Source organism: Mauremys mutica, chromosome 11, assembly GCF_020497125.1.
Source record: "Mauremys mutica isolate MM-2020 ecotype Southern chromosome 11, ASM2049712v1, whole genome shotgun sequence".
Taxonomy (NCBI): Eukaryota; Metazoa; Chordata; order Testudines; family Geoemydidae; genus Mauremys; species Mauremys mutica.
The window spans coordinates 18,404,810-18,430,690 of NC_059082.1; the positions used below are offsets into that span (position 1 = coordinate 18,404,810).

The window sequence follows — 25,881 nt, forward strand, 5'->3', positions numbered from 1 at the left end:
GCACCACTTCCATATGACTACTTGGACTTGAAAAGAGCATGAATAACTTATTCACAGCTGTGAATGATTCACAGAACGCTCACTTGAATTTTCTTAACAAATGGTTAGCTTTTATTTAAACGTAGAAAGGACAAGAAAGAACATGTGAGCGATGTAAATTATAATTCTTTTAATTAGAGAAAGCTGCAACAATCTATCACCTTTTGCCTCTTCCCAGTAGAAACACAGAAACTACCTAGTTAGCCTATATGTATTGACGGTGATATAATTAACGCTTCATTAACTGCAAAATTCACATTTAACACAATAATTCACATGGACTGAATACCATTTGTTTAAAAGTATTTGTATCTGTAACCTCTTTACTTATGGGAACACGAGGCAAAGAAAAGGCATAACATTCAGGACATAAGTTTCTCCATTTGCAATAAAATCTTAAGTTACAATGTCATGTTAAGGAATAATAAAACATCAGATTTTTTCCAAATGCATGTGTTTGTTGTTTCTTGGGGTTTTTTTGGTTTTTTTTGGTGCTTATGCAGAAAAGATCTCAAATAAACCTGGGTTAAGATCAAGGACTTTGACACAAAAGTAAGATAATCAGTACTTTGCAGGATCTAGCCCCTAAATTAGAATCTTGTGGACTCTCAAATGATATCAGAACAAACACTGAACAGACGTAATAGATTTCCAAAAGTATATTTCACCTTTAGGCCAAGATAAAGCATAGAAAATTTCAGCCTCACAGGGAAATTTTAACAGGTATTAACGAGTAAAAACAGGGATTTATAATGGAGTTATAAGGTTAATTATTGCATTTCCTGCTACTGAAGTATATTAGAGTCTGTTACAACTCCTGATCTACAGCTTTGCAATGATAGATAAGGAGTCTGTATCTGGTAGTATGAACAAAAGTGTAGTCCGTTGAGTTTATAGAATTGGGGCCCTTCTCCTACTCTCAGTTGAAGTCATTGTTTTTAGAAATAAATACACTCTGGCTACAAGGAGCAGAAATAAGGTGTGATCTATCAATACTTTCTGTAAACACAGTAAATTCACACTGCACGTAGTTTGTAGTTCAAAATGGATATAATTTGGATCCCCAGAATCCAACAGCAAGCTCTATCAAGATTTTCTAGTAATGTGAAAAGAAAGGGAAGGCTTCCAAAATGACGTTGCCTTTTTTCAATGCCACATCAAAAGATCTATGAGGGCTTCAGATGCAGCCAATATTTCTCTGTAGAAATCAGCAGAAAATAAATTTGTGATAGTGCAGAAGGTATTTAGAAGTATGGGAAGCAAGCAAGAAGGCAAGGAACATGCGCAAATGAGGAAGTTACACATGTTCTCCTTTTGAAAAAAAAGGGATCCCAGTTTGAAAAGTAGAGAGATAGAAATTAAAATACTGACTGATGATGATGAAGCAGCAGCTAATTCTTGGTAGCTTTAACTTACAATTCTTTTGCCTTACTAACCTTTTATGGGTTGCAGCCTCCAGTTCAAAGATATCAAAGTCCCAGTATTCTTCATTTTCCATTGCTTGTGCTATCCGTGGTGGGATGTCATTAAGGGAGATAGGGGAGATCAAACTGCCAGGAACCTGATGAGTTTCTGTTAAGGAATATATTTGGGGAATACAATTAATTTACTGCAATAATTTTACTAAACACTGTGGCTTCTCTTCTCTGTAAAACCTTAAACTTTCTTAGCAATTCCTCTGCTGCTGTTTGTAATGCAGTAGAAAATTGTGTATAAATAAAAAAATAAAAAGTCCTTGGAACATTTGATCAAAACATTTACTATGTTTCTTAAATCTGTTAGATCATAATTTTTTGCTTTCCAAAAACTGCAGAGAGAAAACTTACGTTTTGCTGACAATATGTATTCATTTCCCGATAATCTTCGTAAACCATCCTGTTAAATAAAAATTGATAATCAAAAAAGTTCTCATGTACTCTCTATTTCAAATGTAAAGTACTGTATAAGTTATCTAACATGGCACTAACTAATAGTGCAATGATTCTGCATAAGCTTGACTAGTCTTGTTTCATCCTTAGAAGCTCTCTTATCTTACTTTGTCTGTCTTTGCTTATATCCAAATGTTTTAGATATGCCCATAGAAATACTTCACCTTCTCGGTAGATCATAATGGAAGGGAGATAGCAAGATGCAGGTCACAAAATTAACTAGGTTCTATCTGAGCAGTAATTTCTTAAGCCTAGTATTGTGGTTTCAGACAATATGCCCACAGCAAGAATTCTGCTTCCATCTTTGTATGCTATCTGGACCTTGGGTCTGGATGTGTCCATTCACTCCCTGTAGAGCAAGTGGGTGAGCAGTATTAGGGAATAGGTGGAGTGTTGGCTTGACCCACCTCTCCTGGTAGCCCAGTACAATGGCTCTTGTGACTTGCAGCTAGTTCAGGCCAGCAACATTTTACTGTGGGCAAGGAGAAAGCGGGAAGGAAATGTGCCTCAGAAATATATACCTGAGAGTCAGTGCTTCCCTGGTTTAATTCTGGGCTGGTGCCTAAAGGCACAATCTTGCCCTTAGTGGTTAAAATAAACAGAATTATGTATTTGATACTTACCCTTAAACTCATCAGTTTAACAATATTGCACCAATTCCTGCTTGCTTCACAGATGCAAGCAGGATTTAGCCCAACATCTTTTAGATGCAGTGAATTAATGTTGGCCCTGTATGTATAAACTAGTTGTTAAAAAAATCCCTTTATAAACACACCTTTCTAACTTACTAATAACATTATATGCCTAGTGTACAACAGAAGTAAATCTGGATGCCATATTTGACCTGTGTAATGTCTGCACTTATAAGAATTATTACATCTAGTTTCTATTTTAAGATTTGTAAGTAAATTAGTCTGGAGTTTTGTGACTTATGGGGAAGGCTGTCCTGCTGTTAAAGCAAGTTAAACATTTCTTCAATAGCACTGCTGTGACACAAATATTCAAGACACCAGACTCAGTGTGTCCTCGAGAATAAAGGACTAGATTTTGTTACAGTTGAGATACCAGATCCGATTACAGCTGGCAAATCTATGTTCTGATTCTGAATGCCCTTCCCATATTGAGTTTAATAAAATTCAAATAATAATAGCCTACATGACACACAGAGACACTCCTGTACATGAGATCGTCATCATGATGTTCCTATTACACCTCTAGCATTTAGGGAAGTGACAAAGCTCCTCCACTCCTATCTGTTTCTGGCAAGTTTTTCAGTGGTTCCCCAGCTGTGCCCTGGGTTTTTCAGCTCAGCTTCCACAGCTCTTTGCCATGCTGTTTTTGGGCGGCCTCATTTTTGCTTGCCTTCAGGTGTCCATCTTATTGCTACTCTGGTGATGGAATCAGTTTCCATTCGAAGCACATGGCCGATCCATCTCCAATGCCTCCTGGCAATGATGGTGCTCAGATTCTCTTGGCTGCACTGTGTCAATAGATCTTGGTTTGAGATTGTTCTGGGCCAAAAGATACGGAGGATTTTTCTGAGGCAGGTTGTATGCAATGCAAACAGTTCGGCCATGTCATACTTTCTCATTCCCCAGCATTCTGCACTATGAAGTAGTGTTAGAAGTACGCAGCTCTGATAAATCTTGAGTTTGGTTTTGGTATTGTATTTTGATTTCCAGACTGTATTTAAACTCCTGAAGGTGTTCCTGGCTTTATTGATTTTGTTTTGGATGCCCTGGCTTGTTCCACCATCCTGGCTGATGGTGCTGCCCAAGTATGTGAATGTTTCTACATGGGTGAGAACATAATCCTCTATCCGGACTGGTGATGGTGAGGCAATATGAAAGGTTATGATATCTGTCTTATTGCGGTTGATTTTCAGTCCGATTTGCTGGCTGAATATGTTGAGTCGAGTTGTTTTTTCTTGTATATCGTGTTGGGTATGTGATAGGAGAGCGAAGTCCAGGTCTTCAAGGGATGAGAAGAGAGTGTCCATTTAATGCCTCTTGGCATGTCTTCTGTTGTACGCCGCATTACCCAGTCGATGACCATGCTGAAGAGGATTGCAGATATGACACACCCCTCACATACTCCTGTTTTGACTTCAAAACTGAGCTCACTGTGATCAACACTGCATGTAAAGTTGAAATAGAAGCTTTTGATGACATTTATTATATGGAATGGAATTCCATATGCCCGCAGAATGTGCCATAGGCTGGTCCTGTGAATGCTATCAAAAGCCTTCTCAAAGTCTATGAAATTTATGTAGCATTGCCGTTGCCATTCTAAGCACTGTTCTATTATGTTTAGTAGAGTGAAGATTTGGTCTGTGCATCCATGCCCTTTCCGAAAACCAGCTTGCTCTTTTCTGAGAACACTATCAACTGCCTCTAATATACACTGGACTATGATCTTACACAATACTTTGCTTGGCACAGATAAAGGTGTGATACCACGCCAGTTATTACAATCACCGAGAGTTTCTTTCTTGGGTATCTTCACTATAACCCCATTGGTCCACTCATCTGGCACTTTTTTCCTTTCCCAGACTGATGTAAATAGAGGGGCCAGGATAGATGCTGCTAATTTAGGATTTACCTTGAACAATTCTGCATTCAAGCTATCCTTGCCAGGAGCTGTCCCATTTTTTAAGGATTTGATGGCTTGAATGATCTCTTCCTTAGCTGGGGTGTCTGTGTTGATATCAAGATCTTCTTCTGCCTCCTGGATGTTTGCTTCCTCTTTAGGTGGCTCCTTGTTCAGCAGTTCTTTGAAAGGCTCTGTCCAGCGCATTTCTTGTTCTTTTTCAGTTGTTAGTAGGTGGCCTTGTTTATTCCTCATGAGAGTGTTTGTTGGTGTCTGCCATTTACCACTGATAAGCCACGTCATTTCGTAGACGGTTCCTTGTTCACCACGAGCAGTGCATCCTCTGCTTGTGCTGCCAGATTATCAATATAATGCCGTTGTAAACGGGCGGTACTCACCCCTGCCGTGCCTCCTGCTGGTTGGCCTCGGAATTTCCCGCAGTCCAGCCCTGGAGCGCCCTCGGCAGGCTGGTGATCCCCCTGTTCGCAGGCCCCCCGTGTCCCTCCCTGGACCCGGTGCCCCTTTCTATAATTGGGTCTCCCCCTCCCAGGGGAACCCCCACCCTACTATCCCCACTTTGCCTCAGTAGTGGCCACTGACAGTCATGGTCTAGCCCCACACCCTGGGGCAGACTGCAGTATCAGCCCACTCATCACAGGCAATAGGGGTTTGGACCTGCTGCCTTGTCCTACCCCTGGGCTGCCCTCTGCAACTCCCAGTACCTTTGGCCCTTTTCTAGGCCGCAGCCTGGGGCTTTCCAGGCTGGAGCTTCCCTAGCTCCTCAGCCTGTCCCCTAGCCCTGCTTCACTCAGGTACCTAGCCTCAGGCCCTAAGCAGCCAGGCCCATCCCTCTCTGAAGCCAGAGAGAGACTGTCTGGGCTCTGGCTTCCCTGCTTCTTATAAGCCCCAGGGCTTCAGTTTGGGGCGTGGCCCCCAGCTGCAACCACTTCCCCAATCAGCCCAGCTCTGTCAGGCCACTTTTAACCCCTTAAACCCCCGGAGCAGGGTCCACCCTGCTACACACCCTCCCCCTCAAGAACCCCTCCGGGGGGGGGCAGGCGAGGTGTTCTACCGGCCCAGCATTCGTCTCAGCTGGGCCCGCAGGGAGTCTCTTTCTCGCCGCAGGCCCTCCATGGTGTGGAGCAGCCTGCTGACTTCCCCCTGGCTCCGGGTCCCCACCATAGACCTCCCTGGTGGGTTCTCCCCTCAGTTTGGGTCCCCTGGTTACGGCAGGGCCGTTTTGCCCCAGCCCCTTTCTGTTTAGGGGCCTCGGTCCGGACTACCCCTTCCTGGCGGGGGGTCCCAGACCGAGCCTCCGTTACAGGCACGCCCCCTTTCTGCCGCAGGGGGTATTGTCTTATGGTGTGGCCCTCGGGGTGGCCGTGGAAGCACGCTCGAGGCCTCCCCCCTGCCCCGGCCCCAGTTTTGTGGGCCTCAGCCCTTCTTTCTGGGCTTGGCTGGGCCCTGCGAGTTCCGTGGGGGCACTCCCGCTTCAAGTGCCCCGGTTCCCCACAGGCCCAACAGTTCCTTGGCCTTGGCAGCGGCCTCCTCTGCCGCCGCTGAAGCAGCCGCGCCTGCTGCTTGGCGAGCCGGGCTCGACAGGCCCTCCAATAATAGTCTCTGTCCCGTCTCTCCCCCATTTCGGGATCAGCTAGGCTCTGAGTGCCCGGTCCCGGATTCGGGGCCCGGGCGGCCGGTCCTATAGGGGCCTCGGCCTCGAGAAAGTCCTCCATGAGCCTAACGGCCGTGCTCAGCGTTTTCGGGCGGTGCCGCAATACCCACGCCCTCCCAGGAGTCGGGAGGATGTGGACAAACTGTTCAAGGACTATCTGCTCCATAATGTCAGCGGAGGCTCTATGCTCCGGCTGTAGCCATCGGGTCGCTGCATCCCTTAACTCCTGGGCCACCGCCCGGGGCCGGACGCTCGGAGGATAAAACTTTCCCCGAAACCGTCGCCGAAAGGCCTCCGGGGTGACCTCAAAGGCATCCAGGATGGCCGCCTTCACTCGGGCGTAAATCCGGGCCTCATCGTCGGGGAGGCCCCGATAGGCCCTCTGAGCGGCCCCCGTCAGGTAGGGGGCGAGAAGGATCACCCACTGGTCTGGTGCCCACCCGGCAACTGCCGCCACCCTTTCAAAGGTTACCAGATAGGCCTCAGGGTCATCCTCGGGCCCCATCTTGGTCAGACGCACGGGTGGCGCAGGGGGTGCAGGTGAAGTGGCCCCCCCTGGTGTGCCGCCACCGGGGCTCGGCCACAGAGTGGCGAGCTGCTGGAGACATTGGGTCTGTTGCTCCAGATGCTGGACCCCCAAGGCCTGAAGTAGCTGCTGCTGGTGGGCCCCCAGCTGCTCCACGAGCTGCTGCTGCTGCTGCTGCTGGCTTTCGGCCAGGAGTTTAATAAGAGTCTCTGTCTCCATTCCTTATCTACGGCCGTCGTCCTCTGGGCGACTGTCCCACAGTTCTCGCCCTAGCCCTTTGTATCAGGGGCGATTCTTGTCCCTGGTCAGGTGCCACTGTAAACGGGCGGTACTCACCCCTGCCGTGCCTCCTGCTGGTTGGCCTCGGAATTTCCCGCAGTCCAGCCCTGGAGCGCCCTCGGCAGGCTGGTGATCCCCCTGTTCGCAGGCCCCCGTGTCCCTCCCTGGACCCGGTGCCCCTTTCTATAATTGGGTCTCCCCCTCCCAGGGGAACCCCCACCCTACTATCCCCACTTTGCCTCAGTAGTGGCCACTGACAGTCATGGTCTAGCCCCACACCCTGGGGCAGACTGCAGTATCAGCCCACTCATCACAGGCAATAGGGGTTTGGACCTGCTGCCTTGTCCTACCCCTGGGCTGCCCTCTGCAACTCCCAGTACCTTTGGCCCTTTTCTAGGCCGCAGCCTGGGGCTTTCCAGGCTGGAGCTTCCCTAGCTCCTCAGCCTGTCCCCTAGCCCTGCTTCACTCAGGTACCTAGCCTCAGGCCCTAAGCAGCCAGGCCCATCCCTCTCTGAAGCCAGAGAGAGACTGTCTGGGCTCTGGCTTCCCTGCTTCTTATAAGCCCCAGGGCTTCAGTTTGGGGCGTGGCCCCCAGCTGCAACCACTTCCCCAATCAGCCCAGCTCTGTCAGGCCACTTTTAACCCCTTAAACCCCCGGAGCAGGGTCCACCCTGCTACAGCCGTTTGTACATGAGATGGAATAATTTAATTCAATCTTCAACTGATCCTTTGCTGAATAAATGTTTCTTGTAGATCATTTTAAAAATAAATATAGACGATACATTAATCCTCTGAGACATCCCTTCTCTGACTCTCCCTTTGCTTTGTAGAAGTTTTTGTTCTATATCCAGTGAGGATTTTGTATATTATGGTACCCTAACTTTCTGTGACTCCTTATGCCATGGATCATGGACTGACGTTGGGGGTTGTGTGGGATCAGAACACACGTTTACAGAGGTTGGTTCAGATGGAATGAAGTGAGCAATGAATTACTGATATGTGCCAATTCAAAGAGTAGATCATAGAATCATAGAAGATTAGGGTTGGAAGAGACCTCAGGAGGTCATCTAGTCCAACCCCCTGCTCAAAGCAGGACCAAGATGCAAAGGCCCCTCAAGCTGTAGGTAAAGTAGACAACTGCCTTGGGGGGGGGCAGATTTCTGGGAGAAACAATTTTCCATGGGGCTGCAGACTGGTCTACAGTGGTATGAAGTGCAGAGTGCGCTAATGGGTGGTGCTTTAATGCCCCATATAGATTCTGCTGGCACGTGCTACACTGATGTAGTCTGTTCAGGTCAGGCAGGCCGCAGGGGAGCTGGGCTTGGAGAGGCCTCTGAGCGCGTGCCCTGCAGGAGAGCCAGGCTTGCTGGTGGGAAGCAACAGTGGGAGCAGCCTCCTATCTCATTGGGCTTGGCAGGGAAGATGCAGGGTTGGCTGGGCGCTTGCCATCTGGCCCCAACAGGGAGTGAGAGCGAACTGGGGGGCACCCCTGCCTCCTAACTTCCTGCAGGCAGCCAGCACCCCTTCCCTACCTCCCTCACAACCCCCCCACCCCTGAGAATCCTGTAGGCACCCACACCCACCCTCTGCCTCCCACAGAAGCCTGCCCACCTCCACCTCCTGCACAATCTCCCCTGCCTCACATGCGTGCATCATATGATGCAATTTGGGCTCCCAACCTATGCACAGAACTTTAATACGTATACTTGAGTATTCCATAAAAAAAAAAAAAATCAAGGTGCCTGATCCTCCTTTCACTTGTAACAATGTAAAAATCAGGAGTGAATCCATTTAAATCAATGGAGTTCCACTGAAGCTACACTGATGTAAACTGGAGTAAATGCAAGGAGAATCCAGGCCCCAGCATTTATGTCAGCAATCGTTTGCCATCATATGTACTCACTGTCATTAATCCTCCAACGAGATCACTTGTATGTGGATCTTCATCTTTTGTCCCAAGTTGCGGAGAGTATAACTCAGTGGTTCTTAGAATCTCCAACACTCGATCTAAAGCTTCTGCGACAGGCATGGGACTGCTTTCTTGTGCAGCATTGATAATATTGATTACCTAGGTTAATATAAGAAACTCTTGAAATTTAGAAGCGATTGAAGAAAAGAGAGATTCTCAGTGACTAACATGAGAAGTCATCGCTATTAACCATAGCAGTATTTAATTCAGATTGTGTAGAACTACTGTGAAATCTCTAGGGGATCAATAGTGAAACAATGAAGTCTTTTACTAACTGTGGGAGCAGGATCGAGGCTTTAAAGAGGCCATTCTTATTTGGCAACTTCTTGTCTTAAGACACTCGCCCAAAGTATCTCCAAACAGACTCAGTACAATCCCCTACTACCTGTATCAAAAGGTCACTTTATTAAGCAACTGATATTTGTTGGTCTCTTGAATGATTTCTTCAGATACATTACAACACAGGCACTGACTCTGTGGGTGCTCCAGGGCTTGAACGCCCACAGAAAAAAAATAGTGGGTGCTCGGCGTCAATCAGCTGTTTGGGGGCTGGGGAAGGAGCTGAGGGAGGGCAGTGAGCAGCGTGCGGCAGGCAGGTGGGGACCTCAGGGAGGGGTTGGAGCAGGGTTGGGAAGAGGCGGAGCGAGAGTGGGGCCGCTGGAGAGGGAGCAGAGCCAAGGCAGGACGAGGCAGACTGAGGGCAGGGTCTCGGGAGAAGGGGTGGAGTGGGGGCAGGACCTCAGGGCAGAGCACCTCTGGGGAAAAATAAAAGTCAGCCCCTATGCATTACAATGAATATGTATGAAGGGGAAATCCAGTCCCTTCCTTTGCATGGGCAGAGCGCCTCCAGGCAACAGAACCAGTGTGATTGTGCTAAAGAGGGGGCTGAATGTGGAGAGCGATGCAGAGGGTGCACACTCCTATGTGGCAGGTGGAAGGGACAGGCAGGGACAGTATTGGGGGCGAGGGTGGGTTGGGAACAGAGCATTTGCCACTTCCTGGATCCTTCCAGTCGCTCACTGTGGGAGATGGGAGAAAGGGAAGACGTGGTGTAAGGGCCAACATAAGCTTCTACAGCCATTGCATGTGGCCCAGCTACTCAGGTCAGGTGCTGTGCAGAGGGTTTCTGCCACAGTATTTCAGAAAAAAATCCAGGTAAATTCCGATTGTCTGACTTCATGAACACTAACAGTGCGGTGCATTACCTTGGTGATGGGTGCTTCAATAGTCATGGAATGTATCCTGGCCATGGAGGAGTGTCGCCTCTGTGAACTGCCTGTGCAAAAAAACAAAGCAAAATTAGCACTCTGATTAAAATGACAATGCATGACATCCAGAGTTAGCCAAGAATTCCTCATTTGCCATGACCTTTAGGACCACCTATAACAGCAGGCATATGCACACTTGTCCTGCTATGTTGATAAGGATGCCCACATAGATGCACGCTGAATCACCAACAACACAGAACAGAGATAAGCAGCCATAATGGCCTGGCAACATAGTTGCTGTTTTTATATTTTAAATGGTTTATAAAATATTTAGCCACTAGCGTCACATATACGTTGTTTTTAGTCGGGAGAAGAGGAGCCTGTAATACTACAAGGGTGTAAGACATGACAAGACACAATGAGTCAGATCATCAGCTGGTGTAAATCAGCGTAGGTTCTTTGAACTTAATTCAGTGATGATGAGCTATGCCAACTGAGGTTCTGGCCTATAACAACCGATGTCATTAATCAGGGACTGGAAATCTTGTGTGTTAATTAGCAATTTTTGGCAGCAAAGACCAAACTAGGCTACTTCCTGTTCTGTAACCTAGTAAGATGTGGCTACTTCTGTGCTATTCTGTGTGCTGATGCTGAGCACATCTTCAGCATCAGAATCCAGGCTATTTTTGTAGCAATGGTCAAAGTCTGGTGAAAATTAGAAGTAAATCTGTTACTTCAAATTTTCACCAGACTTTGACCATTACCTGGAATGTACTGATACATGTTTTAACAGAAGCTTTATAAACACCAGCAAAACCCTGCAGTATGTGAACTACCTACTAAGGTGAAGACTGATATGCCATGATGAAGTGTAACTCCCTGATGTATGACACAACATAGTGCAAATAAAACAAACAAAAACTAAGAAGAAACTTAACTTTGACTTTAATGGGACGAGTAGATTAGGGAAACTACAACAAACCCCAGTGCTTGTGGGGGGCCCAGAATCTGCTATCTTTACTAATGAGGAAGAGTAACTTACTTTGTGAGTAGCTCTATTGAATTCCATGGGATTACTCATGACAGTAAGTGCTACCCAATGTTAGTAAGGGTGGCAGAATACGGCCTTTCATTTCTAAAGTTTTCAAAAAAAAAATAGGATAAAAATATTGCTCAGAGGCAAAACACATGGGGTAGTTGCATAAATATGAAATATTCATGTCTTGAGAGTTTTTAAAAGCCATGTGAAAAATATATAAACATCCACTTATCTAACATACCATCACTTCCTCGTGAGGTTGTGGATCTGACATCAAGCGATCCTTTCCTCCTATCTTTGTGTCGGCAAGTCTGAATATCTGTAGAGACATCAGTGTTATACAATGACTGCAACAAAGGCTCTTCCCAGATTATATGTTAAAGGAAACTAAACATAGGTAAAAGCTTGATAGCAGCGGAGCAATGTGGATAATGCTACAGTTGGTTGGAAAACAGCTTCTTAGAACTGTATTCACACTGGCCTTGCCATGGATGCTCCCACGTCATACTCTTTAGATGCTGCTCTTGCCTCAAGCAAAGACACAAGAGTAAATGGCCTTTGTGTAGAGGATCTTTGGGTATGTCTACACTACCCGCCGGATTGGCGGGTAGTGATCGATCTAGCGGGGATTGATTTATCGCATCTAGTCTAGACACGATAAATCAACCCCTGAGCCCTCTCCCGTCGACTCCTGTACTCCAGCACTGTGAGAGGTGCAAGCAGAGTCGATGGGGAAGCAGCAGCAGTCGACTCACCGCGGTGAAGACACCATGGTAAGTCGATCTAAGTACATTGACTTCAACTACGTTATTCACATAGCTGAGGTTGCGTAACTTAGATTGATCTCCCCCCTAGTGTAGACCAGGGCTAAGAGCATTTAGAGTCATCTCTCAACCCACGGCATTGGTGCAGAGTGGCGGTTCAGTCACAGCGCTGCCAGTAACAGAGATGTACAGGTCAGAGGGGCCCCTGAACACCCCTTATGGATCTACAGAGACAAGGTGGGTGAGGTAATATGTTCTACTGGACTAACTTCTGTTGGTGAGAGAGACAAGCTTTCTAGCTACACAGAGCTCTTCCTCAGGTCCTATGGGTCTACACCAGGGGTGGGCAAACTTTTTGGGGTGAGGGCCACATCTGGGTGAGGAAATTGTATGCAGGGCCGGGGCAGGGCGGGTGGAGTGCGGGATGTGGAGGAAGGGGCTCAGGACAAGGGACTGGGGCAGAGAAGGGGTGCAGAGTGTAAGAGGGGGCTCAGGGAAGGGGGTTGGGGAAGAGGAGGGGTGCTGAGTGCAGGATGGGGCTCAGGGCAGGGAGTTGGGGTGCAGGGTGCAGCAGGGAGCTCAGGGCAGGTGGTTGGAATGCACAGGAGTGCAGAAAGGGGCTCAGGGCAGGGAGTTGGGGTGCACGGGGTGCAGGGTGCAGCAGGGAGCTCAGGGCAGGTGGTTGGAATGCACAGGAGTGCAGAAAGGGGCTCAGGGCAGGGAGTTGGGTGCAGGAGGGGTGCGAGGTACAGGCAGAGGGCTTAGGGCAGGAAGTTGGGGGGCGGGGGGGCAGGAGGGGTTTGAGCTCCAGCCCGGTGCCGCTTACCTAAAGTGGCTCCGGGGTGGCAGTGGCGCACACCAGGGCCAGGGCAGGCTCCCTGCATGCCTGCCCTGTCCCCACGCCACTCCAGGAAGTGCTGCGGCCCCTGGGGGAGGGGGGGGGCCAGAGGGCTCTGCGTGCGCACATGGAGCCCTTTGCCTCCCGGCCCGGGGGCTGCTTCTGAGAGCAGCGCCGGGCCCGCAGCACCACCAGGGGTAATCCCGCGGGCCATAGTTTGCCCATCCCTGGTCTACACAGTGGTGAAGCCGCTGACCACTTCCCTGTCCCACCCCTACCAACCCCTCAAACTCTGGGCGGAGTCTGCGTTGTCTTTGAGGCTACCCCTGCACTAGATGTGTTCAGGGCCAGAGGCAGACAGCATTTGGCTCTAAGGCAAGATAGAAACTTCAGTAGACAAGAGTTCTCTGTTGTCTGAATATTTCACATCTTAGAAAATCACCATTAAATGGCTTCATGCAAGAGTTGTTGGACTGTACAATTAATAATAATATTTAGTAAGCCAACCTTGACATATGTATAGACATTATCTACTTAATCCTCAGAACAGCTTATGGGAGGGAGTCTGTTCTCCCTGTTTTACAGATGGGGGAACTAAAAGGCAGATACAGTGACTTAAGTCAATAGGGCAATTTCTGAGCTCACTTAGGCCCACAATTAGCACAGAAAGTGGTTACACAAGGATAACAGAGGACAGGGTTTGGCCCATTGCTTGTTTTTTAGTTTTAATTGACTCATACCAGATAAGTGTTTGTCAATGAGCTGAGATTGCCAAAGGCAGGGGCTGGGGCATTACTACTGAGTACAACAAGAAGGAGCAGACAGAGAGTTGCAGCCTAGGACGCTAAGGGTATGGCTACATTTGCAGATGTACAGCGCTGTGAGTTAAATCCGCCTTCGTACAGCTGAGTAGGGAAAGCGCTGCAGTCTGTCCACACTGCCAGCTGCCAGCGCACTGCCATGGCCACGTTTGCAGCATTTGCAGCTGCATTGGGAGCGCTGGATTATGGGCAGCTATCCCAGCATTTAAGTGGCTGCAACGTGCTTTTCAAATGGCAGGGTGGAATGTGACAGGGAGTGTGGGGGGAGAAAGAGTGGGTTTTTGGAGTGCTGAGAGTGTGTCAGCACCCTGTCTTGTAAGTTCAGACCCCCCCTCCCACCCCTACCTCTCTCTCACTCACTGAAAGCAAACAGCAGCTGTTTCTTTTTTTTCCTCATAGACCAGATCAGCAGCCGCTCGCCGAAACGGACCCGAACCTCCCCGGCCCTCCTCACGCCGCCTCTCCCTTCAAGCAAACATTAGCTGTCGGCACTCCAAACGGAGCCCCGCTGCCTGCCTCTCACTCATTCAAAGTAAACAGTAGCTGTGTTTGTTTTTTTGATAAGTAGCCCCCAAAACGGAGCTTTGAAACGGCATTTCCGCATCTGGAGTTCACAACAAAACAAGAGAGGACGCTTCCGTTAAAAGGATTATGGGGAGTTTCTGGAGGTCAATCAGTGTGTAATAATGTTACTCCCCGTTTACACAGGCGCCACAGCACAGCAGCAGTGGCACAATAAACTTTATTTCTCTCGGGGAGGTGGAGTACCAGCAGCGCTGTAGCTGCGGAGACACAGCGCTGTACGTGCCTTGCCAGTGTGGACGGGGAGTGAGGTACAGTGCTGTGGCGGCTTTATTGTGCTGTAACTTGCAAGTGTAGCCAAGGCCTAAGTGTGGGTGTACATACTCCTTCATCCCTTCAAAGGAACTAGTTTAGGGTGGGAAGATCAAAAGGGGAGCTGAATTATGAGCAGAGCCCAAGGGCTTAGCAGAGAGGAGAGGAGGAACAAAGGTTTTATTTTAAGTCCTCTAAAGTGCCAATACTGGAGGGGCAAATCTCAGCACTGATGGGGTATGTGTGTCTTAAGACTGCCAGACAGGAGAGAGTAGAGTTCAGGGCTGCCCGGGGGGGGGGGCAAGAGGGGCAATTTGCCCCAGGCCCTGGGCCCCACAGGGGCCCCCACGAGAGTTTTACGGGGCCCCTGGAGCGGGGTCCCTCACTTGCTCCGGGGGGGCCGGAAAACTCTTGCGGGGCCGGGCCCAGGAGCTTCTTCTGCTCCGGAGCGGAAGGACCCCCCACTGGCGAATTACCACCGAAGCGGGACCCGCCGCCGAAGTTCAGCTCGGTCTTCGGCAGTAATTCGGCGGCGGGGGGCCCTTCCGTTCCGGGACCCACCGCGGAAGTGCCCCGAAGACCCGCGGTGGGGGCCCCCCGCTGGCGAATTACTGCCAAAGACCGGGCTGCACTTCGGCGGCGGGTCCCGCTTCGGCGGTAATTCGGCGGTGGGGGGGCCCCCGCCGCGGGTCTTCGGGGCACTTCGGCAGCGGGTCCCAGAACGGAAGGGCCCCCCGCTGCCGAAGACCCTGGGCCCCCGGAATCCTCTGGGCGGCCCTGGTAGAGTTAGACAGCAAAATCCATGGTTGCTGCTTGTACAGAACTCCCTGGCGTGCTAGGGTATTGCTTTCTTCTGATTCACTCCCTAAGCTACCTCATTGTTCCCCCACACCCTCCAATGGAAGATGGCTTCCACCACAGGCACATGAGGAATGTGGATTTGATTCCTCTGCTTTTCTGTTTGTAACAGAAGGCGGAATAACATAACTTGGGCGCACACATCGCCTGCTTCAGGTGGGAAGGAGCCTAGAGGCAGGGGTGGCTCTAGCAATTGCGCCGCCCCAAGGGGCGCTCTGGCGGTCGCCGGCACGCCGCGGGGGGCGCTCTGGCGGTCGCCGGTCCCACGGCTCCGGTGGACCTCCTGCAGACGTGCCTGCGGAGGGTCCGCTGGTCCCGCGGCTCCGGTGGAAGGTGCCTACGGGAGGTCCACCGGAGCCGCGGGACCAGCGGACCCTCCGCAGACATGCCTGCGGGAGGTCCACCGGAGCCGCCTGCTGCCCTCCCGCGGCACGCCGCCCCAAGCGCGTGCTTGGCGCGCTGGGGTCTGGAGCCGGCCCTGCCTAGAGGCACGCTTGCTATACGAGACCCCTTGTAAAAATGTACTGCTGTCTACTGCAGCACTGGCCACAGATCCTGAAGTGGCTCTACTGGAAGCTGTAATGTTTGGGGCAAATCCTGCTAGAATATGTCAGTATTTTTTTTTTTAAAGGGAGGAGGCAGTTATCTGGGTTTAAATTTAAATTAAATAAAAAACCAACTGGGAGTTTCCTAATCATAATTGTTCAGAATATAAACAGATTGATTTGGGGTTGAAACCACCTTGTAAACTCTGAAACTCTAAGGCCCATAGAAGGCAAGGCGAGTTTTGCCATGTACTTCAATGGGAGCAGGACCAAGCCCTAAATTATGTGCATTCATCATCGTATCCATCCACGTGCAATATCCCAAAATAGCAAAAGCAACAGATTTTTAATAAAGCAGCAAAAGGTGCATGCCATGAATTATATGAGCCATGACGTAAATTCCATCTAGATGGTGTCCTTGACATTTCTAATCTAGTCACAGAGATTGCATCAACTACACTACCTACGACTGGAATGTGAAATAGAGCCAAAAGTGGTACCCACTCATGGTTCTAACACAGACACATCACATTTTCAAGGTTTGTTTGATTTATGTCACTTCTGAAACAAATTTGCCTGGCATAGATAACTTGCATTTATTTTGTCTCCCCCAGGAATACCGTTTTATTGCTATCAAAATATTGTTTTCACTGCGCTGTGTAACCCACGTTTGAGTCTGATCTTAGCGACCTATCTAATCTTTTCCTGCACGCATCCCATGCTTCTTGTTACAAAAATGCAATAACGTACCCGTCTGAGATTCAGCCTGAACACGTTCACATATTCTTTCTGCCTACAAATCAATATAAGAAATCCAGTTAATCAATTTCCTGATCACACTGTGATATTTTCTGCTTAAACTAAAATGGACAAATCACCTTTTTTCTTACCTTATTGTTGTCATTGCACAGTCTACTAATTGACACATAGTGTCTAATCTTTCTGTAGGCAAAAAACAATGTGTTATTGTCGTTCTGATTCCCAGCTCTGATTCACATCTAGCTGCATTTTAAATTTACAAGATCCATACTAGCAATAAATCCATCCAGGACAAATTCTACTCTGTGGGGGCCTGGAACCAATGCAGTGCAGCTGCACTGGAGGGCAGGAGGGAGGAAGGGAGGGATGTATGTGCTGTATAGCCATACTATGTGGGCTCATTCTCTGCTGCTGCTGGGGGAAGTTTAGGTGTATGGTGTGGCTGGTGCATCTGCAATGATGTAGGTCCAGAGACACAGACTACAGGGTTTAGGGGCAGAGCAGTCACCGAGGCTAGTACCATCCTAAATGCCTCCGGATTGCCATGACACTCAGTGTGCCAGCCGCGTTTGCTTTGTACTCAGGTAATGTATACAGGAGTAGGGGTCCATGTCCTCTGCTTTGTATTACAAGCTGCCAGATGCTTTTGCTCCACTGATGGAGAATAGAGAGCATGAATTACTACTAAGGGATGCCAGCAATTTAAAACATCCCACTTCTTCTGCCTATAAAGAGTGGAGTTTCCCCCGCTCATTTAATTAACCTATAATGTTTGTTGGCTAGCAAAGAAGTTGCATACAACCTTTCCTTCATGGTAAGATAGATCAACCTGAGAAGCAGGGGCGGCTCTATGTTTTTTGCCGCCCCAAGCACGGAAGTCAGGCAGCCTTTGGCGGCGGTTCTGCGGGAGGTCCGCCGGTCACGCGGATTCGGCGGCGGTTCTGCGGGAGGTCCGCCAGTCCCGTGCGTTCCTCATACCCGCTGCCGAATTGCCGCCGAAACCGCGGGACTGGTGGAACTCCCGCAGAAACGCCCTGCCACCCTCACAGCGACCAGCAGGCAGCCCCCGACGCCTTGCTGCCCCAGGCACGCGCTTGCTGCACTGGTGCCTGGAGCCTCCCCTGCTGAGAAAGAAGGGACATACAAAAGTGGGGGTTCCTGGAGGAAAGTGTACTCTTATATCATCAGGCCCATATTATTTTAATAACTCTGCATGTTTTCCACTGGCATCACCTGGGAAGAAGCATCACAACTAGCACGTGATGATAATCAATGGAGGAACTGGACTGCCTGATGCTTCAGTGGGATAGGAGGAACTAAGGTGTAAGGTAAGGTGCATGTTTAGAAAATTCTCAGAGAGTTTAGGGACTGCTACAATATATGCCAGTCCCCCTTTCTTTACTGAAATTGCATAGGGGGACTTACCATAAATGTTCTAATAATCAGACTTTACCATTCTGCTCTAAACATCCCAGTCAATGGCTGACTGGAAGTGCTGGGAAAACGGGAATTTTGCCTGAGTAAGGAATACTAGCTCCCTTTGGATGAAGATCACCTGGGATGTAAGTGTCAAGGACCTACACAGATCAAGTAGCTGCACCACAGAACCAGTCTGTATTCCAGCCTTGCATAGGCCAGCATGGATGGAGATGATGGGAGGGAAATAGGCTCTAGATTCACGTGGCTCCCTCCAGTGGCCTCAACACAAGGCATAATGGAGCACTCACCACTCCAGCCTACAGGCTGGAATAACAGCCACAGGGGAGCCTGGCCCAAACCCTGGCTCTGCATTGGGGGTTGGATTTCACTTCCCTTGCATACAGTGTAATTAGCTGAGCATTATGTGAGTCAAGCGGATTTTACCCTAAGGACTTAAGTGTGGATCGGTCCCACTGCAGGCTCCCAGCTCTGCAGGGATGGATTTCACTTAGAAAGCAATAGAGACTGATGCAAGGCCTACTGAAGCCAGTGGGAGTCTCTGACTTCATTGAGCATTGTATCAGACCTCAAATACATATTAACTTTTGCACTTACCCTCCCTGTCCGATGACAGGTATTATCTTCACATTTTGTTGTATGCTATCTCCATTTTTCTTTTTGGTGTAATACATTCCTTGCCATTCCTGCAAGAGTAGTCCAAGGGTAATTACATTCAATTAAGTAATCAACAAATCTAAGGCTATTTTCTACAAATTCCTCTTCATTTATTACTGCCAAGAGAGTCAGGAAAAAATAAAAAAAATCTAAATTTGATATTTTCATTTTAATCTGCTTTGCAATCCCAGACCTAGACATTCATTCTTAGGGGTCTTAGAGGCAATGCATGTGTCAGAGAAACGTGGACTCAGAAAGAAGAAATATGAAAGAAGAATTGAAGATGCAACTAGGGCTGTGGATTCTCACTCCACTTACAAGCGTCCCCTTCTTTTAGCTCATTGGAGAAATTATCCACCTCTCCAGAAAACGCAGACAGCCGCTCCCTCTGCCCCAATATGTTATTTATAGAAAGAAATTTAAGAATTTAAACTCCAAAATAATTTCACACAATTTTGAAGCTGAATTTCAGAGACAGAAAACATGAGAAATGTTTTGTATATATAATAGCACACTGACCAGCCAATTGGGGAGCATTGGTTGATGGGCTCCAGCGGAGTCCAACTCTGGAGGGGTTGAAACATGTCTACTTCTTGGTCTCTGAAGTTAGCTCTGTAGTTATAATAGATCCACACTCTTGGGTTTCAGGCTATCGGGTGAGTAGAGTTTGTCAGAAAACACCTGGTTTTTTTTTCTGCCAAACATTAACTTTTTGTCAAAAATCCAAAAAATGGAAAGCTTTTGGTTTTCAGGATTTTTTTTTTAAATAGTCAAAATTTTCTATGGAAGGCAGAAACTTCTAGTGAAGGTTGCAGTTAATTGAAAACCAAATTTTCTGTCAAAAAATAGCTTAGATGTAAAATTTTTGGTCAGCCCTGGATGTAATTTTCAGAAACTGACTATTTCCACTCCTGTTTTAAACCTATACACCTCTACCGCGATATAACATGACCCGATATAACACAAATTCGGATATAATGCGGTAAAGCAGCGCTCCGGGGCAGCAGGGCTGCGTACTCCGGTGGATCAAAGCAAGTTCGATATAACGCAGTTTCACCTATAACACCGTAAGATTTTTTGGCTCCCCAGGACAGCATTATATCGGGGTAGAGGTGTATTTTTAAAGGACATCCTGTTAAAAAAAACCTTTTTTTATTCATTGATTCTAAAGCCAGAAGAGACCATTATCTGATCTCCTGTATAATATTTGGCAGATTTCATCCAGTTATTCCTATTATTATTTTCATATATCTAACTCAACAACTTCTACTTAAAGCAGAGGCTGTTCTATGTATTGGGGAATAGAAAAAACTCCACAAGTGAGGCTGGCACAAACAGATGATGTACATCCCATATTTTTCCAGTAGAATTCTTTTTCTCTCTCCATAGCTTTCTTCAGTCTTCTCCCACAACCCTCTCCCCATTCTGTCTGCTTTCTGTTCCACTGTTCACCTGACTTCTCTCCCACACTCCTCTTTTTGTTCTTTTCTCCATAGCATAATGCAAAGCCAATAACATTCAGTATGAAGGAGTCTGTAGACCCATGATATTTGAGTGGATTCAAAGTCATGCCCACAAGTTTGCCCATCGTAACATAAATTTAAAGAAAAAAAAAAGAGTCTGGAAAATCTGGGTCCAAGAGCGTCCAATGATGAACAACAAATTGACTGCTTACTGTATATGGGCGTTATCCAAAGCCCATTGAAGTCACAGGGAGTCTTTTAATTGATCAGGTTTTCTATGCATATGTGTAGCCATGTGCACATGCACATAGTACAGAATAAGGTATATACACACCTACATTTATCCTTATATTGTAGAGAAACCAATAGACAGATGGGCCAAGACTGCACAGGCATAACTGAGGGTAGAATTTGCCCTACATTCTAATGTAATTTGCACTGGGGAAGGAGAACCAACAAGCAAAGAATCCAGCATTCATAAGGACTGCATAATGCCAAGCAGTGGGGGGGAGGAAGGAGAGGAATAATAAAAAAAATAAAAACCCTGAAAGGTTTTTCCATGTATCGGTCTGAGAAAAGAACTGTGCACAACAAACTGGGAATCAAGCATAATATCTTCTCCCATATGTTGCATGAGGAATAAAAATGAGGACTAAGCAAACATTACACAGTTCTATGCTCTTGGAATTAAAATGATACATAGCAATAGTTCCCTGACAACCAGGATAAGGGAGAGATGAGTAATCAATCTCTAAACCCAGATAATAAGGTCAGAATATGCATAAAGGGATGAAGTCATAATGTACGGATTGAATAATTCTAGAGCTGCAAGTGCCTTCCCATCATGTCAGGATAGAAGCAGTCACTAATGGATTTTGCTTCACATTCAATAGGCAAAAATTCACAGTTGTAAAAAAAACAACAAGAAAACCTTGAAAGGCAACGTGTGGAGGAGAAGGGTCAGAACAATTCAGTTCTGGTCTAAGCCAAACACCAACCATTATGTAAAGTTCTTACAAGGATATTACATAAACATATTTTAAGAACTCCATCGAACCTTCTCCAAGAACCTCTGTCGGCCAGCTAAATAGAGAATATGTACCTCTCGACACATGCCTTCAACTGAGCTCATCCTTATGAGTGAATTACTGTCCTAGAAATATGGTGCCACAGTCACTTCAGCGTGGCCTAATGTTCTGGTGTTAAAATGAAGACTAAGAACGTCTGATGTAAGTAGAAAAGAAAGAATCAATAACATCCTTGATATAATAATCTAATGCTCTAATGATGCCTTTGGAAGGCAATGCTTTATTACCCATCATCCCATGGATTCATATATACAGTAAGACACCAAAGCTCACTGTAAACACCAATGCTGAGCACAAAATCTTCCACAATGTAATCTGAGTCCAGGGAAGGGCCACTGAGTTTGGTTCATTTTTCGTATAAAATTGCACACAGTGTGCACCCTTACAAACTACTCACTTGCCTTAGATAACTAAAGAACTTCCCCTATAGTGTGCAGGATTTATATTTCTCTGCAGAGTAACTCCCAAGCAGTGAGAGAAATTGGGAGCCTTGTCTGAATTATCAATAGGTATTTCATGAGGGCTGGTCTACACTACCGCTTAAGTCAATGTAACTTACGTCGCTCAGGGATGTGAAAAAGACATCCCCCCTGAGCAACATAAGTTACATCAACCTAAGTGCTGTCTGCACCGACACTATATTGGTGGGAGACACTCTAACCGTGGTGTAGATTTGTCGTCACTTTATGAAAAGTGAAAACTATCTCAAATAAAGATATTTTTTGTCCCAGATCATAGGGATCAGATTCAGCAAAACTTCTAGTCAGATGTGATCAGCTAGTTCACATTTCACCTCAGTGGATCTAATTTGATTCATTCAATGAGTTAAGAATATGCAAGTGTTGTGTCTTAATTTCTTAAATTAGAACAGAAGGAAAATGCCTTTTGGTAGTGCTGGTCTCTTGTGAGTACAGCCAGCAGACATTAACCAAAGACATCTTTTTGCTTGGCTCTACAATATTCTTCCTGATCTCTGTATACTACATGGATTGTCCAAGTCCATTCGCTAAAACAGTCCCTTGCTTTACTGTGTAAAATGTCAATTAAATGCTCTTTGAAGATGCTAAACTTAGCCACAGATTAATGTTTCTCAACACAGGAGTTAAAATACTACAGGTGTGGATGAACAGGCATAGATCCATCTTGGATCCCACTGTACAACTAGAAACATTTCCCCCAAATCCTTAGCGCAGCTCTATCACAAATTCTGGTTTGTTACTATGTTTGTTATGATACTACGTAGTCTCAAACTGGGAAGGGTTAGTCTCATCACGAGATAAGAACTCCTGCTATGTGCTGGATGATCAGAAAACATCACAGCACAGGTTTTTGTCTGGGCTAGAGAAATTGCTTGGTATGTTATAAGCTGGTGTAATCAAGTTACAGTGCCCATATAGTTGGTTGCTAACTGGAAGCAGTCTTTTTTCATATGTACAAAGAAATCACAAACATGGAGGGAGACAGATAAGTCAAATCAGATTTATCTTGACACAACCAAAACTTTTTGGAGAATGTTATTCCTTCCAGAGGCAAGTTAGTTTCAAATTCTCCTGGAACAATTCAGTATAAAACACTTTCAAAGTATTGTGATCTTTCAAACGTTGAACCACACAGTAAAATTCCATCTGCAAATGTTTCATGGAAGAACTCCTTTTATGTTAATAGGTAAAATTCTACATTTTTACAATCTATGTAGATTACAAAATGTTAAGTGTCCCAATGGAAAATAAGAAGACATATGAAACAAACACAGATCTACATTGAGGAGAGTTTAAGACCTTCCAGAAATGTAGGGTTAAAGTTTAATATCTCACTAAAATTCACAGGAGGGTGTCCTGAAATCAGAATACTAAAACACGAAAATCTTGACAGCTCCATACTTAGAGGAAAAATATTACTCAGTATTAGGGTTTTGTTTTGTTTTGTTTTTTACACACACCATGAGTAGTCTAAAAATACATTTCTGTTAGAAACATTTTTGTTATTACTTAAAAATAATTGAAAATGTGATCATTGGATATAGTGAATACTAGATGCTATAGTCATGAGGCCCAATAGAACTAACTGGTCTGTATTCTTAACTTAATGAACACCACATAATGGTATCAGACCTGTACCATGTGTCTTTATTTGGATGCACCTTCACAGAGGCAACAGAACTGTGAAGCACCATCATTTTAGCCCTTGGATGTCTCTTGGATCTGTTCCAGCACTCCAGTCAATATCCAGACACGAGGTTCATGTTCAGATGCACATTCCATCTGCACAGAGACACATCATTGCCTTTCTAGACGAATACTCATGTTACTACCTTGATGTACACAGTGTGACTAATCACATCTTTGCGTTGGTGCCTTGATGCATCAATACCTAGATGTACATAACACTAGTAATTAATTTTAACATCTCACCACACTGTCAATAACGTGGTGTTTCCCAGCAGACAGCCAGCGTGACCCAGTTAGCTACCCTGACTCAGCCTTGTGGATATGCCATGGCACATCTTTGCAAATGCAGCTGATTCAGAAAATTCCTCATGTTACCACCACAATCAGTGTCTCCTTAGATAGGGTACCATGACATATCTTTTCACTGACCTCAGAAGGCATTTACGCTTTGCTGTCAAGATGCAAATGTCAGCTCTGAGACATACTAGGATGCACACTCACATAATGCCACAACAATAATAGAGTCAAAGGAACACCACAGTGCTATGCGGCAGTCAGCAAAACCTCCGTTATCAACCTCCATATCCGCACTTTGAAACCATCTGACTCCCCTGCACTTCCTTGATGCAATAAGTATTTCTAATGGAAATCCACTAGAGAGTTCCTTAGTCATTAGAGAACTACCTCTTGTTGGAGAAAAGGGCCTGGCAGTTGAAAACTGACATTTCTCTTTAGGGTGATAGCAACTACATGCCTCTCTCCTGAGGCTTCTAAATTCTGAGTTTGCTAATCAGCTACAATGCATCATGTTGAAACTGGAGTGTGGTTCTGTTCTCATCTACTTGCCACTGGACAACTTGTTCTTCCATATCAAGCTACCTTATTTTCCTTATTCTCCACCTCCCTTTTAGATTTCCGTACCTTTTGGTGCATGCAGCATATGTCCTACATATGTAAAGTGAGTAATACACATACATGTAACACATGCTACATAGAAACAACACAGGAGTGTGTTTTACTCTCTTACTTTTCCATGCAACTTAACTGAAAGTAACCTTTACAAAAAGGAAAATGTAATTCTTGATGAGACCCAAACCTCTTTAAACTCAGCTCAATTCCCATTCTAGAAATGTATTACTCCATCTTATCACGTTCTCACACTATAAATTACACAGCTTTATGTTTTGACAATGTCAAAAATTTTTTTACCACTGATAAGAATTTTCCCACCAACATAGAATATTTATTGTTCTCAGAGATTTCTTGTAATTGTTTTTCACCATTATTAAGCATACCAAAAATGGGATACAATGAAGGGGCGCATGGGCACATATGTACATGCACACACACACACAAATTGGATGAGAAGATTTGAATGATGTGGGATTCATTTCTTTAGCATCAGTAAGGTTGTCCACATCCTCAGACCCATAATTTACAGTGTTTGGAGTTACAACAATGAGAGTGAGATCCCACAAGATTGGTTTTCAATGCGGATAAAATAGAAACTACAGTGAGGAGCAGCAAAGTACCAATGGGAGTTGAGGAGTACATGCCTCTCCTCTGTACCTTGCATGATTGAGCCCGTAATTATCGCAGTTGAGAGGACTAGGCTAAATCTGCTCCCACTGAAGTCAATAAGATGAATGCGATTGACTTCAGTGGGAAGAGAATTGGACCCCAGGTTAGTATGTTACGTGCCAAATCCTGCTCGTCACAATTAGTCTCATTGACTTCAATGGGATTACTTGTATGAGTAAGCAAACAACACATGTTACATGCCTGTAAAGTCTATGTTGTATTTTACGCATGGATAATTATCACTCATACAGGTAGCGTGTCATAATATCATGGAATGATAAATGATATACTGCTACTTACCTTTCCTATCTTTATGCAGGAATTAATAGTATCTAGGAAATCAGCTTTTTTTTCATTTATAGGCACTTCAGTTAATTCCTTTCCTATTAATTCACCTATTTGATAGCCCATCGCTGTTTCAAATGCAGGATTTACATACTGTGAAATAAAACCAAAGCTCATTAAACACAATACTTAAAGGAAGAAAGTCAAGACAGACCTGCATTTTGATCTACCTTGTTAAACCTAATGGTATGTTTACTAAGCTGAGATAAAAGTCTTTGTATGTATTATTCATAAAAATATACACTTCAATATTTTTTTAGTACAACAAAACAAAAATCCATTCCAGAAGCCTGGTGCTCTTACAAAACAAGCCTGTACGCACACATGAGCAGAGATAGAGGGAAATATATTTTGTTATGAAATACAACATACTTTTGCATTTCTAAGGAGTTATTACAGACAACAAATACTCTTGAAAAATGAATTCTTTCAGTCTTCAAACCGAAGCTAATCTCAGTGTTGTGAAAGTCACAA

General features: G+C 45.9%; 1 protein-coding gene across 2 annotated transcripts in view; it reads right to left on the reverse strand.

Moving 5' to 3' along the window:
- PDE8A (phosphodiesterase 8A) overlaps positions 1 to 25,881 on the reverse strand; it is a 206,053-nt gene that overhangs the window by 28,067 nt on the left and 152,105 nt on the right. For both annotated transcript variants that reach the window (XM_044980092.1, XM_044980093.1), the window contains exons 8-16: positions 25,363 to 25,500; positions 18,703 to 18,791; positions 16,800 to 16,851; positions 16,660 to 16,702; positions 11,491 to 11,568; positions 10,208 to 10,278; positions 8,937 to 9,101; positions 1,866 to 1,914; positions 1,476 to 1,611 (exon numbers count right to left, since the gene is read on the reverse strand). In XM_044980092.1, coding sequence (XP_044836027.1) covers positions 1,476 to 1,611; positions 1,866 to 1,914; positions 8,937 to 9,101; positions 10,208 to 10,278; positions 11,491 to 11,568; positions 16,660 to 16,702; positions 16,800 to 16,851; positions 18,703 to 18,791; positions 25,363 to 25,500 — 821 coding nt within the window. The remainder of the gene's footprint in view (positions 1 to 1,475; positions 1,612 to 1,865; positions 1,915 to 8,936; positions 9,102 to 10,207; positions 10,279 to 11,490; positions 11,569 to 16,659; positions 16,703 to 16,799; positions 16,852 to 18,702; positions 18,792 to 25,362; positions 25,501 to 25,881) is intronic.